We start from the raw sequence: 20,796 nt of genomic DNA on the forward strand, positions 1-20,796 counted from the left end.
CTAAAAAGCTTCTATGTTTCAGTATACTTCTATGAAACTTAAAATTATATAAAAAATGTAAACTGAAATCAATTAAATATTAACCATGCCCTATTACTAAAAAAGCAACAACCACTTTGACCAGAATTTAAATTTAATATTTTCTGAAATTAATAAGAGAGTTGTTTAATTTTTATTTGATATGGTGAAGCTAAAAGAAAAAATTAAAATACTTTTTATGGTGTGAAAGTGTCAGCTAAATTGGTATTATCTTTTAATTACAAGTAGTTTTTGTGTACCTACTACCATATGTGATGGATTTTAATACTTATACCAAAAATCAAACGAATTAAGGATGCAGTCATACCCACAAAAATTGCATTATTGCTAAAGCTTTCAAAAAAAACTAAAACAATTTTAAAATCTGAAATGCGTTTTGAAAATGATTTTAAAGGTTTTTAAAATGCCAAAGTGTCTAAAGAAAAGTGGTTCTCGGTTTCAAATCATTTTGTAGTAAAAAAAAAATATGTTAATTAACTGCAGTAATATCCAAGTTACCGCACTTTGTTTGTACTTACTAAATTTTAAGCACAAATCCAAATTTGATTTCTACATGGGTTTTGCAAAAGAAGAGCAGGAAGAGAACATTTTGTTATCAATTTAGGATATTAACATTAACCTCTCTAATAAGTACAGCAAGCAGAACTTCTTCAAAGATATACGGGGTCTGGTTTCTTGTAAGAACAAATCTGTTCGAACTCAGCCTTTACGTTGTATCCGGGGCGTATCATGGCGCCTTTAGCACAAAGACTTCGGCCAAATCAAACCGGATCCCGTTGCGTTGTCTGCTGCAGGTTTCCGAATTAATTTGGAGCTCCTACGAAGACTGATTAGCGTTTATTGGGGAACACTAATTTGTGTTTGGATTTGTATATTGTTAGATGATCGGCTTAGAACCTCCGCTTTGTGATTGCAAGCGATCGCTGGGTTCTAATTAGTTTCAGTAACTAAATGCCTAGCCACGTTCAATTAGATAGTATTGCGTATAGTTCCGTTAATTTTGCGAATGCCGATATCAGTATTAATTCACAAGCTAGATTGGGGTTATTAAACTATCAAATATTGAATAACGTTTCAAAGCACCTATTATTATGAACATCATGAAAGTATCTTAAACTTCTAGACAATCCATATAGGTAGGCTAGTGCCTGTTTTGTTCCTTTATGCCTTCGGTCGTTGATGTCCTCTTTCCAGCGTTTTGGAGGTCTGCCTTGGGTTCGTTTTCCGACAGGATGGTTTGTTTTTGCGATTTTTACAAGTCTGTTGTCTTCCATTCTGTTTACGTATTTATTCCAGTATTTTCTTCTCTGTCTTACCCACCTTCCTATGTCCTGTATCTCTAAGCACATATACGCTGGTAGACATAGCATCAATGGAACGAATTTCGAAAACCTTACTTCTTCGCGAATTTGTATAGTTTTGTTTATTTCCTCTAACAACGTCCTAGTGAAGGGTTTGAGGATGCTGTTGAGAAGCGTTATTCCACGATAGATATTTAGGCAATTAATTTGTATAAATTCTAACAAAATGGTTAGCGAATTTTTAGTTTAAAAGTCTACTACTTACTACACCCTGTGTCATTTCAATTTCTTCATTCATAAAAATTACAACAAACCATTTCGCCACATTTTTATGTGGTACAAAGTTGTCAATTAAACTGCTGACTTTCACCAACTCTTATTTTTCCTATTGTCATCACGGGATATGTTCAAAGATAGGATTCGCCTCATGAATAATTCAGAAATCGCTTCACCTCCATAAACCTCTCGTGTCCCAAGTTGATGATACTATTCGTCAAATTTCGAGGAGACAGATATTTATAGCGCTATGAAATGTGCTTTTTTTGCAGCCGTTAATATCCTTTATATTACTTGAAGCTTGTCACAGCTTTTAAGGAAAATGTGAATGGCGCCTTCGACTATTACACGTCATATTACCTTTTATAGCGAATAAGTGTCGCATGAATAACAGGAATTGAAAATATCCTAGTTAACATTAACGTGAACTGGCAGACGTTATAGTATGTTGAATAATGGTGGAAATTAATTTAGCGTAGAACGAACATGTCCCAGTTAATAGAACTCTAACCGGAAGAAGCATGTAAAGCCGAGTACCAGAAGTAATTAGACACCTTAATTTCGGCTGGAAATTCTGCTAGAAGTCCCAGTTTAGTTAATGCATATGTCTTCTCGCACTCGGACGTGGATTGCGTCGCAGACCAGCAAACTGGAATTAATGAAGCAGAATTCTGGCTCGACAGGACTTTAACGGACCAATTCAACTCCTTGTAGCTGTATTGACGTTTAATATGGAAATTTCTATTAGCTACGAGGTAGTTGAAGGATCGAGAAAGAATTACTGTCTAAACTTTCCATTTTTCTTAATTACTTTACTATGCTTCAAGATGTTCCAATAGTGGCTTATAATTAAAAAAAACTTTTGTGAAAGCTTTAATTTCCTCGCTCATTTTTTAAAAGTTTTACAGGTATCCGAAAAATAATGGAATGCTCGACAACCTGAGTTTTCTTTGATGAACTCCTTTAAAAAGTTTTATAATTTAAGGTGAAATATAGAGTATAAGGCTGGCTCTGAAGTATACTAGAAAATAGAACTTTCCGCAAATAAGAAAATTTGTGTTCTGCGGAAGATCATTAAAAAAACCAAGTCCTGGTTTCGGGAAGCATCATTAAATTATGACTTCTAATATAGGAACACTCTCTGGCATAAAGTTTCCATTTAACAGGGAGTCGGAGGATTGTAACGAATAGACTATTCCCAGTGAACCTCATCAGTTAAAACAAAACGGATCGAAAACTTTCTGGATGACGTTTATTCCCTATTCAAGTGGTTTGGTTTACTGACGAAATTTGCTTAGGAATTTCTGGTTTTCAAAAACATATTTCCATACTATTTCCATTCAATATAACCAGAGTAGTTACGTTTAATTGCGTTGTCGTGACAACATACAAGGTAAAAATAGCAGTTTCAGTTTGACAAATAGCATAGAAACTCAAAATTACCCGCTAGTGTAGCACCCTCTAGTAACCAAACAGAGAATACCACAATCAAAGACATTTTACTAAAACAGGTTATTTGTCAAATGACAGATGGCTTAGCAAATTCCATTTATTAGCTAGTTTACGACTATCTTAGTTTTCTCATCTTTAGAAAAAATATGTCCTTTTGTACATACTTGTTTCATTTATTTTTAAAGAATATATCCCTTCATGATTCAGTTCCTTTAAGAATTTCAGGATCTTGAGAGGCTCTATTCGATGTTTTTTCTCTACAGTTAGCTGGTATGATCAATCTTCTGTTGTGTACAGCATAACACTCCAGCAGCTGCAGGTTCTGTCCTCTTCTAGGTCTATCTTCCTTAGGTGTTCTCTGAGTCGACCATGCCCCGTTAGAAATCCCGTTATTGCTACTAATTTTGCTGAGGTTAGTGTCTTCGATATTGCTCGGTTAAAATTGCCGAGAGATCTTTGGCCTGCCTCAGTCATGAAAGACTCTGCCAGTGCGTTGCCCTCATTTCTTTTTTGTTAAATTCTTCCTGGACGTATGCGTTTTCATTGCCGCAGAATGGTTGGAAAGATCTCTTCCTAACCCTCTCCTTCCTTCATTAATATAAACCACACATTGTGAATATACATTACATAAATCAGTTGGTTACACTGACCGACAATAAAAATTTTCACTTTGCACACTTTGTCTATTAAACGACCCACAGGGGCATTGTAAAGGACTGTATTGGCAGTGAACGTCTTGTAACTACAATTTATATTGGGTTATCCACAAAGCCAAATGAAATTTATTCGAATCCTCTCAAATAAAACGCTCTGCCTTTCCGGGCGGACATTAGCCGGTGATCACAAACTTTTACTTGTAATACGCAGTAAAATAAAACAACGAAAGCAGCAATAAATTTGGATTGGCTTTCCTTTACCAAAACTCCCAAAACTAAAATAAAGATGCTTAGTTTCCTTCCCTTAAGCCGGCTGTTTCCGATCGGCAACAGTAAAATCACTATCGGTATCATTCGGGAGAATTTTATTGCGGTTTGGCTATCAAACGCTGACAATTGGGTTTTCTATCTTCACGCTATATGTGTATGACGTTCTAAAGCTGAATTTAACGAGATGAATGTTTTAAAGTAATATTTTCTGGGGGGTTTTGAAAAATACAAATTTCCTAAGATAAAGGAGTAAAGTATGAAGCTATATATTTTACAGGTCATGAGTTTCTATTGAAATATGAGCCGGAAAGTTTAAAAACTTTGGGTATTTACCGCGGCCATATAAATCAATTCTTCAAAGCTGCCTATTTAGTCAATAGTCTGACACTCGCGCCAAAGATTAAATTATTGCTTAACTTTCCAGCCTTTTGGCCAGTCGATGCTGTCAAGAAACAATTGGGAGATTAATAGCATCCGAGCTTTATAATATAATTAGATTAAAACGAGAAATCACGAGCTCATAGCGAAATAATACAGATTAATGGACTTAAATTACAATTTGGATGATGTCGTTTGGAACTGGTTCCGGCAGACTAATTCTATAATGAACCTTCCATGTTGAATTAAAATTTAATGCCTCCAGCTCAACCCGACGATACATATTTAATGAACATTTTAACAAAACAGCGTTACATCTTGTTTGTTCTTCGTGCTAAAATACTGCATGTTAATAAATTACGACCCAAATTTTGGAGACCCAGTAGGAGAGCTGAAAGTTAGAGGCTCAAATTAAATTTCATTGCGAGACATTGCTGTGAGAGTTACAGTAACAATGACTAAATAGAAATTAATGTATTTTTTAACTTGAAAACATGCAAGAAAATTCATATTTTGACCTACTAATTACCTTTAACCTATTTGAGGAAATCTAAAGAATGAATTAGTAAGGCATTAAATCTAACATTTCAGTTATTATTCTGCTCTAAGTAAATAAGTTTCTTCTTGCTGGGGTTCATTCTCCATCATTCCTCCATTCTCTGGACATGCCCATACCATCTAAGTAGTCTTCCTCGTATTTCGTCTGTGGTAGTATTTCCCACTTTCATAAATCTTTCATTGAGGGTTCTTCTCCAGAAGTTCATCTTCGTTGCTTGGAATGCTTTTATACTATTTTATTTTAGTTGCCAAACTTCACAGCTATACATGATTATACTTTTAACAATGGTATTATATACCTATTTCAAAAGTTTAAATTAAAATTAATTCTGCAGCACTATTTTCTGTTCAAAAACTACAATTACACGATTATTTTCTTAACTTTACTAACAGTTTAGCTATTTTTGAAATTTTTTAGATACTATGATAAGACACTTTGTAGAGTAATTGTAAAGGTTATAGAGTTAGAAAACTCCTATCCTCAGTCGGTGTGGTATTGAATAAATATTACAAACATGACACATTTAATGTTTTTTTTAGTTTGTGTGATATTACAAATTGACAATTCTGAAACTTTGACACCCCTTTCCATCCAATCAATTCAATTAAATTACATATTTTTATAATTAACTAAATAACAGTCTTTGCTGGTAATTTGATCCGGAGCGTAGCTCAGTAATTTTTTAATTTTAATTAAAAGCTTCGTATTACGGTTCAACTGTACAACACACAGTAAACTTCATATACTGAGCAAATATAAACTCTCTGTTGTGTGTTGGGAAACAAACGGATGATCCACATTATTTTGTTGTTTCTAAACATTGCTGGACACGTTTTCTTTGTACAGTTATTCTGTTATTGTGCTGGACTAACTAAATAAAAACCACCTGATGTCTATTAATTGTTTCATTTTGCTCTTTAAAGCTTATGCAAGTGTAGATCTTTTACCTTATCCTCTCTTACAAGAATGTTTCGTTTCTTATTACTTAAATTGAAAATGGTTAGACTAGTTTTTTATTACCTCAACCGTCAGACTAAAAACAATTTTTTTCCGTCAATATTTTGTCTCTGCAGTGTTGTTACCATATTTTTTAATATTGTGTGACAAACAATATTTACGTTACAAAAGAGAGCTTCTAGAGCTGCATACACAGCTATGGCAGTGTGTATATGGATATAAATGAGTGTAAATGATCACAAACATTTTTCATGCGCTTTTTTTAAAGACTGACAATCTCGCATATTGTACTCTACGCCATATGATAGCGAAGGAAACAATCAGTAGCTATACATCAGTGCCGGATTCGCATTTTCTAGCGCAGCAAGAGCGTGACGTACATTCAAAAACGTTACGAGAAAAATGGAAAGACGTGATTTTCACAGTCTTTATTGAAGAAACTTACATTTTTACCACTGCGATTTTAATTATACGCTACTTTTAAGTTGTTAGTTAGCATAATGATTTATTCCACTAGTTTAATGTTAACGTTTTCCAAACCACTTTCAATGTAAATCAACTTGATTTCTCTCTTTGAAATTCATGAAAAATTAATCAACACTTATTAATTACTCGAACCGTCGTTGTTAAAAATGTGCTAAAATTATTTAATCAACTTTTATTGTTCCCGGTTTATAGATCATCCGGCATCGAGGCGATAAATCCAAAGAAATTTAATTTTCTGGCTTGACGTTTTTTAAAATCAAGTCGCGAATTGATAAATTCAGAACACGTTTTTGTGCTTTATTAATCAAGAACGATCGAAAGTGTTCAAGCGATCTGTTACAGCCCGATTTATATGCGAACTCCTCCTCCGAAATAAAGAAAGAGACGAAATATGACTATGATTGTCAGAAGTATATGCTCCCTCTTTTACAGCCAGCTATATCAAACTTGTCACGAAAATTATATTTAAAAAAATTGCTCCGATTTTTCAGCGAGCTAATAATATAAATCAACCAAATCGCACGCAAAACGGCTATGATATCCATATGTTGCACCCGATATTAAACCCCTCATTCAATCTGAACAATCGCCAAAAGTCTATTAAGTTTGACATAAAACATTTTTAGTGCCTGAAAGGGAATGATAGTAAAGATTAATCAAACTAAATCGGTGGACTAGAAGCACAATCCAACATAATAATTAGGAGAGACCTTTGGATGATTATCATTTCAATCCAAGTTAAACAAAAAGCGGAAGATTAGAGCTTTTTGCCGGAAAGCAAAGCCGAAAGGAAATGCAAGTAATTGGATTAAACTTCTGAAAAAAAAAACCGATGCAAAATTATTTTGTATTACAGAACCTGAAGAAATTGCATTTTGAGTTAAAGCCTTTTAGGTTCGCAGAAACATATTTTCTGCGATCGAAACATAGAACGGAACTCGCTACTGAAAGGTTTTAAGCTGGATAGAAGAATTTCATCTCTTGAGTATGCCTTTTAATCTCTGGATTATTTATTCTATTTGAAAAGAGGGTCAGAAAAAGGATTGAATTTTATGAAAATTAATTTTCTCTCCCAGGTTTAATAAGCTGTCTTCTGTCAGACTATTTGTTTTAATGACAGTAATGTTATTTAGAAAACCTCAAAGTAGGAAAAATGTTATAAAAACATATTTTTTAATTATTATCAAATAACCTACCTTAAAATCTATTATGTAATGGCCTAACCACAGTATTGTCTTTGTTCGAGAATGCTAAGCTGCACACTTCAAAAATTAAAACAATTTTATGTTAATAATATCATATTTTTAGCCTAGTAGTTTATCTTCCTTTTGTGTCTTAATAATTATGGACAACGAGGAAAAAATACAAATTTAAATATTTATGTGATTTCGGGACAGTTGGACGGTGAGGCATTGAACTTTGACCAGATTGTTACTAGGACACTCTTGAAAATGTCCAGTAGTCGTTCAGAACAAACACGGACAAATAAGTGTCCAGTGGTCTTTTTATAGGAGTACAACCAGAAAAAAATACAAATTTTAAATAATTATGTGATTTTGGGACAGTTGGACGGTGAGGCATTAAATTTTGACTACTGAAGAGTGTTGGAAGTACTAGGACATCCGTTGGATATGTCCAGTAGACATTCATAACGAACGCCAACAAATAAGTGTCCAGTGGTCATTTTATATGAGGACAACAAGGAAAAAATAGAAAGTACAAATATTTATGTTATTTTGGGACACTTGCACGGTGAGGAATTGAACTTTGACTACTGAAGAGTGTTGGGTGTTACTAGGATACCCCTTGGATATGTCCAGTAGTTATTCAGAAAGAAAGCGGACGAATAAAGAATCTAGTGAACATTTCATAGGAATGCAACAGAAAAATAGAAATTTCAAATATTTATGTAATTTTGGGACGTACGATAATGGGATGAACTATGTGTAATGAAGAGTGTTATTAGGAAACCTCTTGGAAATGTCCAATAGTCGTTCAGAACAAACGTGGACGAATAAAGTTGACAATTTATAGAAGCACAACAGGAAAAAATAGAAATTCCAATGTAAAATATGATTTTGGGTCATTTTATGGACAACGAAGAAAAAATACAAAATTTCAAATATTTATGTGATTTTTAGGACAGTTGGACGGTGAAGCATTGACCTTTGACCAGATTACTAGGACACTCTTGAAAATGTCCAGTAGTCTTTCAGAACAAACGCGGACGAATAAAGTGTCCAGTGGACATTTAATAGGAGAACAAGAGGAATATTTTGTTCGTGTAATACATTTTATAACTGAAAAATCTATGATTAACAATTGGCACACTAATTTGCAGACCTTGTATACTTAGTAAGTTCTAAACTGAATCATCATGGGTTCTCGTCATTTGCCAAATGGAAACTTGTTTCCCGGTTTCTTTGTATCAAGGTAACTCAAATTGCGGTCCTTATCATCAGCTAATGCAATATAGCCTTTCAGCTTCATTATCCTTTCTCTCGGCAGCCACATTAGCTTTTTATAACAAAAAAAATCTATTAATACTTACTCAGATTTGTCCGCGTAGACGTTGAAATCCTCGAAGGTAATCTCGACGATTTCTTCAGGACCCGCAACAAAGCTGTATAAAAGGCAATCGATGTTCGGCAAATAGGGCGTCGGGTAATCGGGACTCTTAAAGATTCCCTTTTCCTTGCCGTAAGTGGATGAAAAGACTATACATTTACACCCTGAAATAGATATGAGGCATTATTTATTTTATCAGACCGACAAAGTCGCATTAGGAAAAAGTCTTTAAATCATGTCATTACGTAATATCATTTTTTACTTTTTAATTTAGAAAAATATTTTACTGTTTATCAAAATGATCTGGAGAGTAGCACCAGGAAAATAAGTTAATCTACAGGGGATTTTGTGTCCAGTTTGGTGCCCTTGTCGAGTGAACGAAGGTCTGCTTTTCCTCCCTATCATTGAACCCTGGAGAGCAATTTTAATTTTTCCATACTTGTACACCGTGAATTATATGTACATACCTCAACTTTTCAGTAAAAGCAATCTGAATTCTGGTAAAATTATTTAAACTAGTGATCAAAGTTGTCACTTTCTACTAGTTTAAAACAATAAATCTTAATGAACTTAATACAGTCGTTTACAGCACTGGTTTTTATCAAAAGTTTCCCGAAACTTCAACAGCTACGAGGGGGACTCTGACAGGAAAAAATCGCCCGGAAGCCCTCCTGCTTTTTATGATTCCAGAATTTTAATTAACCCCGGGAACGATCTATGACATTCCCCTTCTAATCTCCGCGATTCTCCTTTTTTGCGTTCAGCTATATCGCGGCGAAACCAGAAGTAACGGGATACTTGGGCTTATCTTTAAAGTGGGATAGCGCCATTAAAATTTATTATTTTAGAGTTTCCGAACAAGTTTATACTGTAGATAAAACTGCAGTTTTAAACGGAGAAGACACGTGCTCCGCGATATTGGGTAGCTTTTAAACGGGTGGTTAACTGTAACTTCCGACAATTGACCTTCTTCGAATTAAACCCTCTAGCATAATTTAATTTGGAAAGTTTTTAGTTCAGATACCTGAAAGTTGTGCACCTGGAACTATAAAAATATGGATTATTGTACCTCAATCTGATAAATGTTGAGGTTTAAATAAAATGTTTGTATAAATGCTGAGTGTGTCAAAATTACATTTATGTCACTATGGAAATGCAACTCATTACATTTTAACGAGCAGTCTAATAAATTTAATTCTTTCTGTATACTGATTATATCTACTGTAGCTAAATTTTTTAATACTACAGTGTCTTGATAAAACTGCAAAGTAGAGCAAAAACGTCCACAGATTTTAATATATTATTGTTCTTTTAGAACGTTTCGTTACTTTAATCAGTTTTGAAAAGTTGTACTTTACATGACAAAATTCAAAAATATATTGTACCAGTCAAATAAAATTTACAGTAAAACTAAGCTCATTTTCGTAGGTAGATGTTTTTGTAATTTTGTTTTGTCGTTAACTTAGAAACGACGACAGATACGAAAAAATACAAGAGACGAAAAGCTTCTAAATTGAATACAAAATTACAGAAAAATTTTCTTAGTTATTTAGTAAAAAAATTCTCGAGAAAACTAATTAAAACGCTCATCTCATCATTTCAATGTGATACTGGAATAACAAATTTACGAAAGCTTAAAAGACTTAAAACCCGCAAATATTTTTCCATATTTAGAGTTGATTAGTTTTCTCAGACTATTGCCGAAGGATATTAATTTGCAATATTAACCGCCACCAGATACTCATTAAATAGTAAACCTGGATTATTCTAATTTAGCAGGCAATTTTCGCTATCTCGAGTACCTCAATCGTCGTTATCTCCTCAAATATTAATTGCGCTTTAAACGATCCAGCCGTTCTACTCTTTAATTCTGTCGGTCGTTATTTTCTTTTTAATTGACCGCATCGCTATGAGTAACGAGACCTTTTATCCTAAGCTCTGGTATTTGAAAAGTTACGGCTCTTATTACCAAATGACGTCTTTATAGTAAAAAAGTCTGGAAATATTGAATGTTTTATGACTGCACTACAGATGGCTCAAGGTGATTATCTCCTCAAACGTGAACCACTTTGACGAACTGAACTAGCTATGATGTTTAATGACAGGCTTGTAGTCACCTGACAGCTGACAAAACTTATTAAACAGTGTCGTAAAACTGTAAAATGTCAAATTGTTATATGAAACGGTATGGAGGTAAATTTGTCATTTGTGACGTTAAATTTTAGAGTTATGACACTTTACAGTATGGATTATTGGCAGGTGACATTTGTTATAAAGTATTTTCCAACATTTGTAGTAAAGTAGTTCCAATTTCCAGTCCAAATTCCATTGCCTAAACTGTTGCTTTTGATGTCCACTTTTCTTCATAATTTTCTTCAACTCTCATAATATATTCTGTAAATTCTCTGGCGTTTCCTCCACAAATTTTCCATCTCTATCTAGACTGTAAAAAATAGAAATTACCAAAAACAATGTCTGACCAAAAGTGCATATCGCACTCGGAACAGAAATATCCTGGAATTTATTGATCAGACAAAGACAGTTTATCATTCCATAAACGAGATTTGTTTTCCATTGCTTTGGCTGCCAGGAAATCAATTGGATTGTTACGACCTCACGTTACGTAAACAAAACTGGGATGTCCCTACATTTTTTTGTTTACTTCTCGATTTTAGCACTGCCGTGTATAATAAACAGGTTCGTTTTGCTCTGTTCCACACTCCTCAAATAACTGTGATGAAAGTTTAGCCGGGGCTTATTCATCAAACATTTTAATCAATACGCAATATGTATATGGAACATTCATTGTTTAGGGAACAATTTGCCAGCTTTCTACGCCTAAAATTATTAAACAATGATACTCGATGACATTAGGTAATTTCAAATAAATATATTATATTGTATTGTTTTAAATCAAAGTAATATCGATTCTTTGTATGGAAATTGTAATGAATAGGCTGAAAATTTGTTTGATTTATTTTATTTTTTAAACTGATTTCTTTTGTATTGTATACAAAATATCCCCAAACTATTATTCTAACGACGTTTTTATTGCATTGTACTGAAAACGTCAATGACAAGTATAATGATCATTTTGTACTAACAGCGAAAAAATTGACACAACTGCACAACTTACAAAATTTTAGAAAGTTTGAAATGTCTGTTGTTTATAAGCAAATTTTGGGGTAGGATAGATAGTAGAAGCATATTTACCAAATGCAGAACGTCGACGAATAGCATTTCTATCAATTGTGATGAGACTGATCAGCTTTTTTGCTTGTATTCTTTGTATGCATGGTAGATTGTAGATTGTAGTATTAATTGAACCACAATTACCCCCTGATTCTGAAAGGGTATCTGCTGTCGGCATTATAGATTAGGAATGTGAATTAATCAAAAACAACATTTTACGCAACTTGTTCAGAATGTTTTTACTACTTTAATCATCATCTCAGACATCAATCAAGGTGTACAAGTGAATCAAGTTGTATGGTATAAGTATTTTGAAGTTGTACAAGAATAAACATCAATCACAGAGATATCTTCTTCACCGCTCTAATATTAGTCATTATGTTCAAAAGCCGTAAAGTAGACTTCAATTAATCTGCCAGGAAAAGTAACCATTTAACAAATTGTTTCGACAGAGGAAAAAAAGAAGTCGAAAGGAAATTGAAGCGTAGTAGATCTGTTCGACGGGAGCCTAAATAGAAAAATTCAATCCAATATTGGCAGTTCATTAGTGCCGTTCGTGTGCTTTTTCTTCTAGTTTAGTTCCGTGTCCCGTAATAAACCCTGCTCGCTATTTTCCTACCCCAAGTTTTAGTCAATTTAACCAAAATGTCAAGCCCAATTTTACCGAGGCGAGACATCCGCGCAAATAGCGGAAATAAAAGTTGGCTTTGGATTAATCAATTACCCTCCCATTTTATTCCTAACTTTACTTTTTCTCCCTATTATACTTTTTGAAGTTTTGGTTTTATATGAATACCCGAACATGTCATAAACGTAGCTGTTACTTTCCTACAACAGTATCAAATAAATATCTACTTATCGTGGAACACAAAGCCCAAGAGAGACATATTGCACTTCTCTTTTAAACTGAAAATTTTGCTTAGAGTGAGAATTTTCACTCTAAAGGCGAGCTAAAAAGTAAACTTGATTTATACCTCGCGAACGGTTTATTTCACTTTTGGGAGCTTTTTATTTGCTCCCATTTAAAAACCATTAAAAGCACGCTCCTTACACCAATTTACTCTCCGAATTAGAACGATAAATAAATATGTCTTATTCTTGCCTTCTACTTGAAATGTATACTCGTATGTAAAACGTACGTGTGTAGTGTTCCTTATGCTTGTGGAACATTCTTTGCATCTCGTATTAAGATAAATTTTCTAGTATACGCATTAATATGTAAAAGGTGTTTCGCTAAAAGGTTGCATTTTAGTATTAAAATAAATTACGTTACGTTTTCCAACCTGCCATTTAGTTGAGAGGCGCTATTTTAAATGTTGCCAAATGAAAAATGTTTGTTTACTACCAAGACATAGAAAAGATCTAGAAAAGAAAGCTAACTTTGTATAGGTTGACTTTAGGAGTAAACCTTAATGATATTTAGACTGATAAAGGCAACATTGAAGTTTTAAGAAACACCTTATTCTATTTAATGTTGGTCAGAACAACGAAAACTGAGCAAATTTTTGGAAGTTAACGTTAAGACACTTTAAAAACTCTTTATTAGCCTGTTTGGATCCCTTAAAGTTTAACCTTTGAAGTTATTTTTTGGATACCACACTATTGATTAGTTATGTTTTGATCTTTGTACTTGTGATCATGAGGGTGTGTAAAGCCCTGGTTTCTTGCCAAACATAACTCCGATACTTACTTGGAAAAGAGTATTTCTTGTTTATATAGGAGTAATGGTTGTAGCACTGTTGAAACCATTTTTTAACTAAATGAAACGATCATAGTCCTTTTAGGGTTAATTGCCAACTTTTTGTATTTGCACAAGAGTTCCACTTTTGTGACTTCCCAATGGTTTCTCTGTAAAAAAATTCTGGCAAATCTACCTCCAACTACAATCGTTAGATCGTCTGCATATGGACCTCCCAGTTGCTGGATTCCCTTCTCACTACTGCCTTTATGATCGTTTCTTCTAAGTTGCTATTACCCTCCTGTTTTATAAAACAGTTTGCGAAAGAAGCTGTTGAGGGCCAAAAAATTAGCTATAGCGGTCTCCCTGTTTTCTATGGAGATTGAAAACAGGTTCTTTAGATCATCTAGAGCCGGAGGTCTGTCAATTTTACTTGTTTTGTATGTTATTGGTCACAGAATTAAAACTTGTAAGTTATGCCCATCCACCAGCCTTTCCAGTGGTTTCAGCAAAAGAGAATTTAGTCGTTTTTGTCTGTAACATGTTCTTTGAAAGATACAAGACTTGTTACAAGTTCGGCACAAAGTCTGTAGGACGTTTTCAGTTTTTTTTTTTAACAAGATATGATTTTGTCTAGGAATGACGATTTGAATTGTTGAAATTAGTTAATAACTCATCTTTGCATGCGTTACTATTTCTTTAACTGTTGCCAACTTTTGTCTTCTTGGTCTATACTACCTCAGTTTAGAAGATCCTTCTATTTTATAGTTTCAGGTAACTGGTGAGCGGATTTCGACAGTTGTCACGTAACAAAAAAAGTATAAAAGTGTCATTTAACGTCAAAACTGTTAAGTTTGGCTTTATGGAGCTGTAAAGACTACTTACAGTGTTGTTTCTTCAAAAAACAAAATTCCAATTGAGTTGCAATATTAGAACAACTTTTGTTACTGTTTTTTTTTCCAAGAAAACTCCTTCAAAAATATATGTTTATGTGACGTGTACATACTACAACAATTATCAAGTTCCACTGTATGGCACTCAATGGTAAATACCTTCACACGGACGACATATATTCAAGCTAATCGCATAATTGTCTCTATATCTGCAGCCTGATGTTTATTAGTGGTCAACCATTATCTAATTGCTTTTCGAATTGCACTTCGTTAGAAGTTCCATCAAGGGTAAAATTGAAGTTGTTAATGCATACAGCCAATTCAGCTGGAGGTAATCCAAGCTAACCAATATATATTTGGAGTTATGGTTTCCGAGATACACTAATCTCCCAATGAAATATGCATCGATTCTCCCGATATAATCGCTTATTGCACGCGAAATTACTCTCAGATATGATGCCTGCCGAAAATGTAATCCAGATAAAGTGCTAAAGTTAGGAAAACGTAAGGAAGGCTCGTTTTCGCACTTTTTTTTCGTTTCCAATTAATAGAAGGCGGTAAAAACTCGCACGATAGTGAATTACCGATGCGCTCTCCTAAATTCATTATCGACGTCCCCTATATATCAAGTTTTTGTTATTTATTGCGGAATAATTAGATTAAAGACGTTTTATCAGCGGCAACGTCTCGCAAACTGGATCGTAAAACCTTGGCCGACAAATTGAAGCATTTATTTTATGGTAAAAGTTTTCGTAGTCTGAAAAATTAGAGCGAAAATCCATCAGGACCAGATGTTTTTTATTACCTGAACGGTACGACAAAAAAGCGTAAAAGTAAATTGGAAAATCTCGCTGGAAAAAAACGATGCGGAAAACATTAAAACTAAATATAGTTAGAGGAAAACACGATTTCAGCCAAACAAATCTAGTTATACAGTATGTACAAGATAAAGGGTAGTTAATTACTGGCATAAGAAAATAAACTAGACATTTGGATGAATTGGTTGTTGAGATTTTTAAACAAATGGGGTTTTAGGTTATTTTTGCTACGGTTACTGTTGAGCTCTTTGTATACACTACCTGTCAATGCATTTTAAAGTCCAATTTTGTTAAACACACATGAAGGTGCATGTCTTATCGTTCCTGCATGTTTACATTTGAAGTAAACCACCCTATAGATAATTAGTAGGTCATGTTTGCTATATCATATCTTACAAGTAGCAACATTACCTAACATAATATGTAGAATAGAAAAGCTTATCTTGGGCATTTGCCTAAATCAACTTAAATGCGTCAAACCTAGATTAAAGTTTTACTACCCTAGCTGCCTTAGTGGAAATTTAATTTAAAAAAATACTATCGTAATATATAGATAACAAACTTCGCCAAGTTCTAAGGCAAATTTTATTATGTATTTTATGTTTTTTTCTCTTAAAAACTATTATTAGTGAAATGAAATAGTGATATATTTAGTATTAAGTAAAAATGGGAGTAAATTTACCGTGACCAGTTATTTACCGGTAAGGTAAAGTAAAATTCAGTGTAACATTTACCAGTTTTTCCAGTAAATTCCAATTTGACCAATTAAACTAAAACTTGCTTGAAAGATATCATTTTCCTGTCATGGCTGTCATTAATTTCACTAAAGTCATTTTCGGTCAATATTGTCAAAATACAATCCTGAAAAATAAAGACTGAATAAAAGGTTTTGATTGGTAATTTATTCTTTCAGGAATTTTGGTTTATCATAATAAAATAAATGAAGTAAAACTTTTCTGTAATAATCTTATAACTTTTTTACGAAAACGTAGCCTTTTCTAAAAAGTAGCGTTTTCAGCTTTTTGTCACTGTTCTATATTATTTCATGTGATAAATTATGACAAATAATATGTTTTTGAGATCAGATAAATAATGCGAATGTGAAGATATTATTATTTAAACAATTTGTTATTTACCAGTAATTTACTGACAACTAGCAAAATAACTGTCATAAATCTCAGAAAAACATCTTGTTTCGAAAACAGTAAGAAAACTGTGATAAATGTAATTCTTGCAAATTCTATTGAAATGTTGACAGTTTTGATATTAGTGACAGATATCACGAGTTTTTGGAGGATAATTTGGCTAGACAGTGACCACTGTCAAAATAACTGCCATAGATCTCAAAAACACGTTTTGTATCTAATACTGCAAGAAAGCTTTTCTAAACCTTGATTTTTGCAACTTTTGAGCACAGTTTGACAGTGAGGGACAAAATTGCTTGTCAAACCCACTTGGAGTGAAAAAATTACAGTTTTAAGTATATTCTTGAGGATTTCCTCATTAAATTTTCTGTCCAACAACCTTAAAAATACTACAAAATTTAGTACAGTTAGGAAGAAAAACGGGTTCAAATTTTAAACTGACAGAAACACAGTTTGAAAGGACAAAATCGCTAGTAAAACCCAATTGGAGTGATAAAATAACTGTTTTTAGCACATTTTTTAAATCTTCATCAAATTTTCTAACCAATAACCTGAAAAACACCATTAAATTTAGTATGGTTAGGAAGAAAAACGGTGTCAAATTTTAAACTGACAGAAACACAGTTTGAAAGGGCAAAATCGCTAGTAAAACCCAATTGGAGTGAGAAAATAACTGTTTTAAGCACATTTTTTAAATCCTCATCAAATTTCCTATCCAATAACCTGAAAACACTATTAAATTTGGTCCAATCAGGAAGAAACATGGAGTCAAGTTTTGAACTGACTGAAACACAGTTTGAAAGGGCAATAGCAAGGCGACAAAATCGCCTGTAAAATCCAGTTGGAGTAATAAAATGACTATTTTAAGCACATATTTAGAATCTTCGCTAACTTCCCTATCCAATAACCTGAAAAAACACTATAAAATTTAACACAGTCAGGAAGAAAAGCGGTGTCAAAATTTAAAGTGACAGAAACACAGTTTGAAAGGACAGTAAAGGACAAAATGGCTAGTAAAACCCACTTGGAGTGAGAAATTGCCTTTGTTAAGCACATTTTAGGAATACACATTAAATTTTCTATTCAATAACCTGAGAAAACAGTACAAAATTTTGTACAACCACGGAGAAAAATTTTGATACAGAAATTTGTAATTTACCGGTCAAATTTTCCTGGTAAAGTAAAATACTCACTTTACCGGTAATTTACCCATCACTAGTATTAAGTATCAAGAACAGTAAGAAAACTAAAATAAGAAATCTAAAAAAACTAGGTTTAAATTAGTTTTTGCGTAATTACCGTATGCACAGATAGTTAAGCTATAGGTTATAAAATAATACAAAACAATATGTGCTACTTAAGGGTAAAGTGTTTTTTCGCCCTTTGCATTTATTCTGAAGCAAAAAAGTGTCACATTCTAGTCACAGAAAGTGTGTTTTGAAACTTTTTTTTTCAATATTTTTGAAACCTAAACAAGTCTGTACAGTGTCTCCAGATGTTAACTTGTCTTTGTAACTTTTACTATAACGGAACGTGGGCTGCGAGTTTTGATATTAATTAAATAGTCGCTTGTGTGAACTTTTAACAAAAAGTATCGTGATATGCATAGAAAATAAGCACAATTAATAAAAAAAGCGGTTAATATCTCGAATCAACAACAAAAGAGTAATTTTCCATATATTCCTACAACACAAAACCACAATTTCATATCATTAGCGTGTCGCATGTTTTTATTCAAAACGCTTGTGGTCTTTATTTCGTTGAAAAATTCAAAAGCTTGATTATTATCCGGGAAAACTGCAATACAACAACTATTGCGTTATTCACATATAAATCTCAATTTATAATTCCCGGCGAATACCATTCCGGGCAAAGTGCAAATATGCTGTAATTTAAAATATGATATTTTTATGCAGCTATCGTGGGGACAAAAATAAAAGCGGACAAATTGTGCAGACACTAACAAGTTGCTAGAAAAAGTGCATAGCTTGTAATTTTTCAGAATGCTTTTTATACCCGTTTGCTGTTTAACGCGAAAGAATAAAATTAATTTAATTTTTGGCGTTTGCGATTTTCTACAGTGCATTTTTAGAACGGCACAGTCATCAAGTAATTTATTGGATAGGATTTTAATTGAATGATTACACAAGGTGCATAGCTAAACTATAACTAATTCTGGTTTTCAACAGTGCTTCAGATTGCACTGAAGTAATGATATAATGACTCCCAAACCCATAGAGAACTTCACTAAATTAAGCTGCGTTAATATCTATTATCACGTTCAATAGAACTTGAGCAAAGCCAGCGGCTGCACAATTTACTAGATTGATTGAATGACAGAGAATAGTAAATTGAGAAATCCTTAGTTAGTAATTGATCACTACTCCACCAGAACTACTTGTATCAAATATTTATAACAAAATGAAAGAAATTCCTTCAAGTCGGTCACAAGTTTCCAACACAATTTGGTTCTATTTCAATGTCTTTAGAATTGAAAATAATATGTGAAAGGAATTCTTCGATCCTATAGCAACACATCACATAATGAAAAATTCCGAGTTTATTTAATATACATGGTCGGGTCTTTTAGCTCGCACAATGTATCTGCTAAAATGCAAAACTGGAATTTCAAATTGACTTTGAACCCTACGGGAAATATACTGCTGAGGTAACACTGTCGGGACAAATTAATTTTTTGTCGTTTTGTTGATGAATCCGATTTGGACAGACAATTTCAATTCTATCCAGCAAAAACAAACACACAGTTAAAGCCTGAAACTTTAATAGACTTATAGACATAAAATGTAACTCTCTGTAGTTATCTGACAAACCGATCTGAAATGGATACTATCTTGTTGTTCGAAGTAATCAAACCCAACACTGAAGCCATTAAAACTGTTCCATCAAAACATCATTCATCAATTCTGATTTAGCAGACAATAATAACACAATTAAGCCTCCCATCCTAACTAACTATCAAAGGACTCACTAACACAAATATTTATCAAATTTGCAGCGAGTTCCCAAAGCCCGGCAAACAACCAGCCAACCCTTTGCAGAGAGTTTATCTGGGATTTGTGGTAACAAAATTTAGATCTCTGTTATTGTTTTGCAGATTTCTACTTTAAGTTTTGATTTTACCATAACATAATGCTGTAATAATAAATTTATTAATTTTCTTTAAAGCCTGTGTGTTTTGGCACTAAACTTTATTTTTTCAGCTCGGTTGGTGATTTTATTACAGCATTTTACCAACCAATAAATGGGATAAATTCAGTAAATATTCATAAGTTGACAAAAATTGCGTGGCATGTAAACTGTGGAATAGAAGTACTAAATATTTATAAAATTGAAAATATTAGGTTATAATATATTTGGTTCATTAAATAACTGTGCCTCAAGCATCACCTCATATTTTGAAATATTTGGTTTGCCAATATACAAAAATATTACTAATTAATTTTCTTAATTAAATTTGAATACACGGTTCCATTAGAAAATACTATAAATTCTAAGAGCAACAATATACAGAGTGAGTCAGTTTATCTACTTGATAAAGATAATGAAAAAAATTTCAATTTTGTTACAAAATGACTGACATTGAAATGATTAACTGTTAAATGCCAGATTTTTGCTATACACTGACTTTCTACATGGTGAGTGAGATAACCCTTATGTTCTTTCAACGGAAAAAACCAAAATTTCTAGGAAACTAGAAAAAAAGACGGAATTATGGAATTGATTGTTTGCAAATAAGCAGTCAGTAGGTCGTGAAAAACACTTTTCCATGGTCACATGGAGTCTGACTATAAATAAAATATCACCCTGTAGAATTTTAGATTTATGGTCAAAAATCCCCAATTTGGCCCATTCTGTATAGAAATATTTAAAGTTTTTAAGATAAAATGCCATCTGTGGCATTACTCAACATTTTTCTGATTAAGGTTTTAAGGGCAACTTACTTTGCACTGAATTTTGTAGTATTGTAAAAAATCCATTTGCATACAGGGTGGTCAAAAAAAAATTGTCATTTACAAAGAGGATTAATTTCAATTATTTAAATAGCAACCCATATTTTTTATTACTATTATCAATATCTTTTGGCGTGGGACACTCTGTATAGTGTTC

General features: G+C 33.1%; 1 protein-coding gene across 1 annotated transcript in view; it reads right to left on the minus strand.

Annotated features, from left to right (window-relative positions):
* LOC145731200 (suppressor of lurcher protein 1-like) overlaps window positions 1-20,796 on the minus strand; it is a 137,080-nt gene that overhangs the window by 54,147 nt on the left and 62,137 nt on the right. The window contains exon 4 of the mRNA XM_081982866.1: window positions 8,926-9,106. Coding sequence (XP_081838992.1) covers window positions 8,926-9,106 — 181 coding nt within the window. The remainder of the gene's footprint in view (window positions 1-8,925; window positions 9,107-20,796) is intronic.

This window comes from Ips typographus, linkage group LG6 (assembly GCF_016097725.1).
Source record: "Ips typographus isolate SLU linkage group LG6, UJ_Ityp_2.0, whole genome shotgun sequence".
In the NCBI taxonomy this organism is placed as follows: Eukaryota; Metazoa; Arthropoda; class Insecta; order Coleoptera; family Curculionidae; genus Ips; species Ips typographus.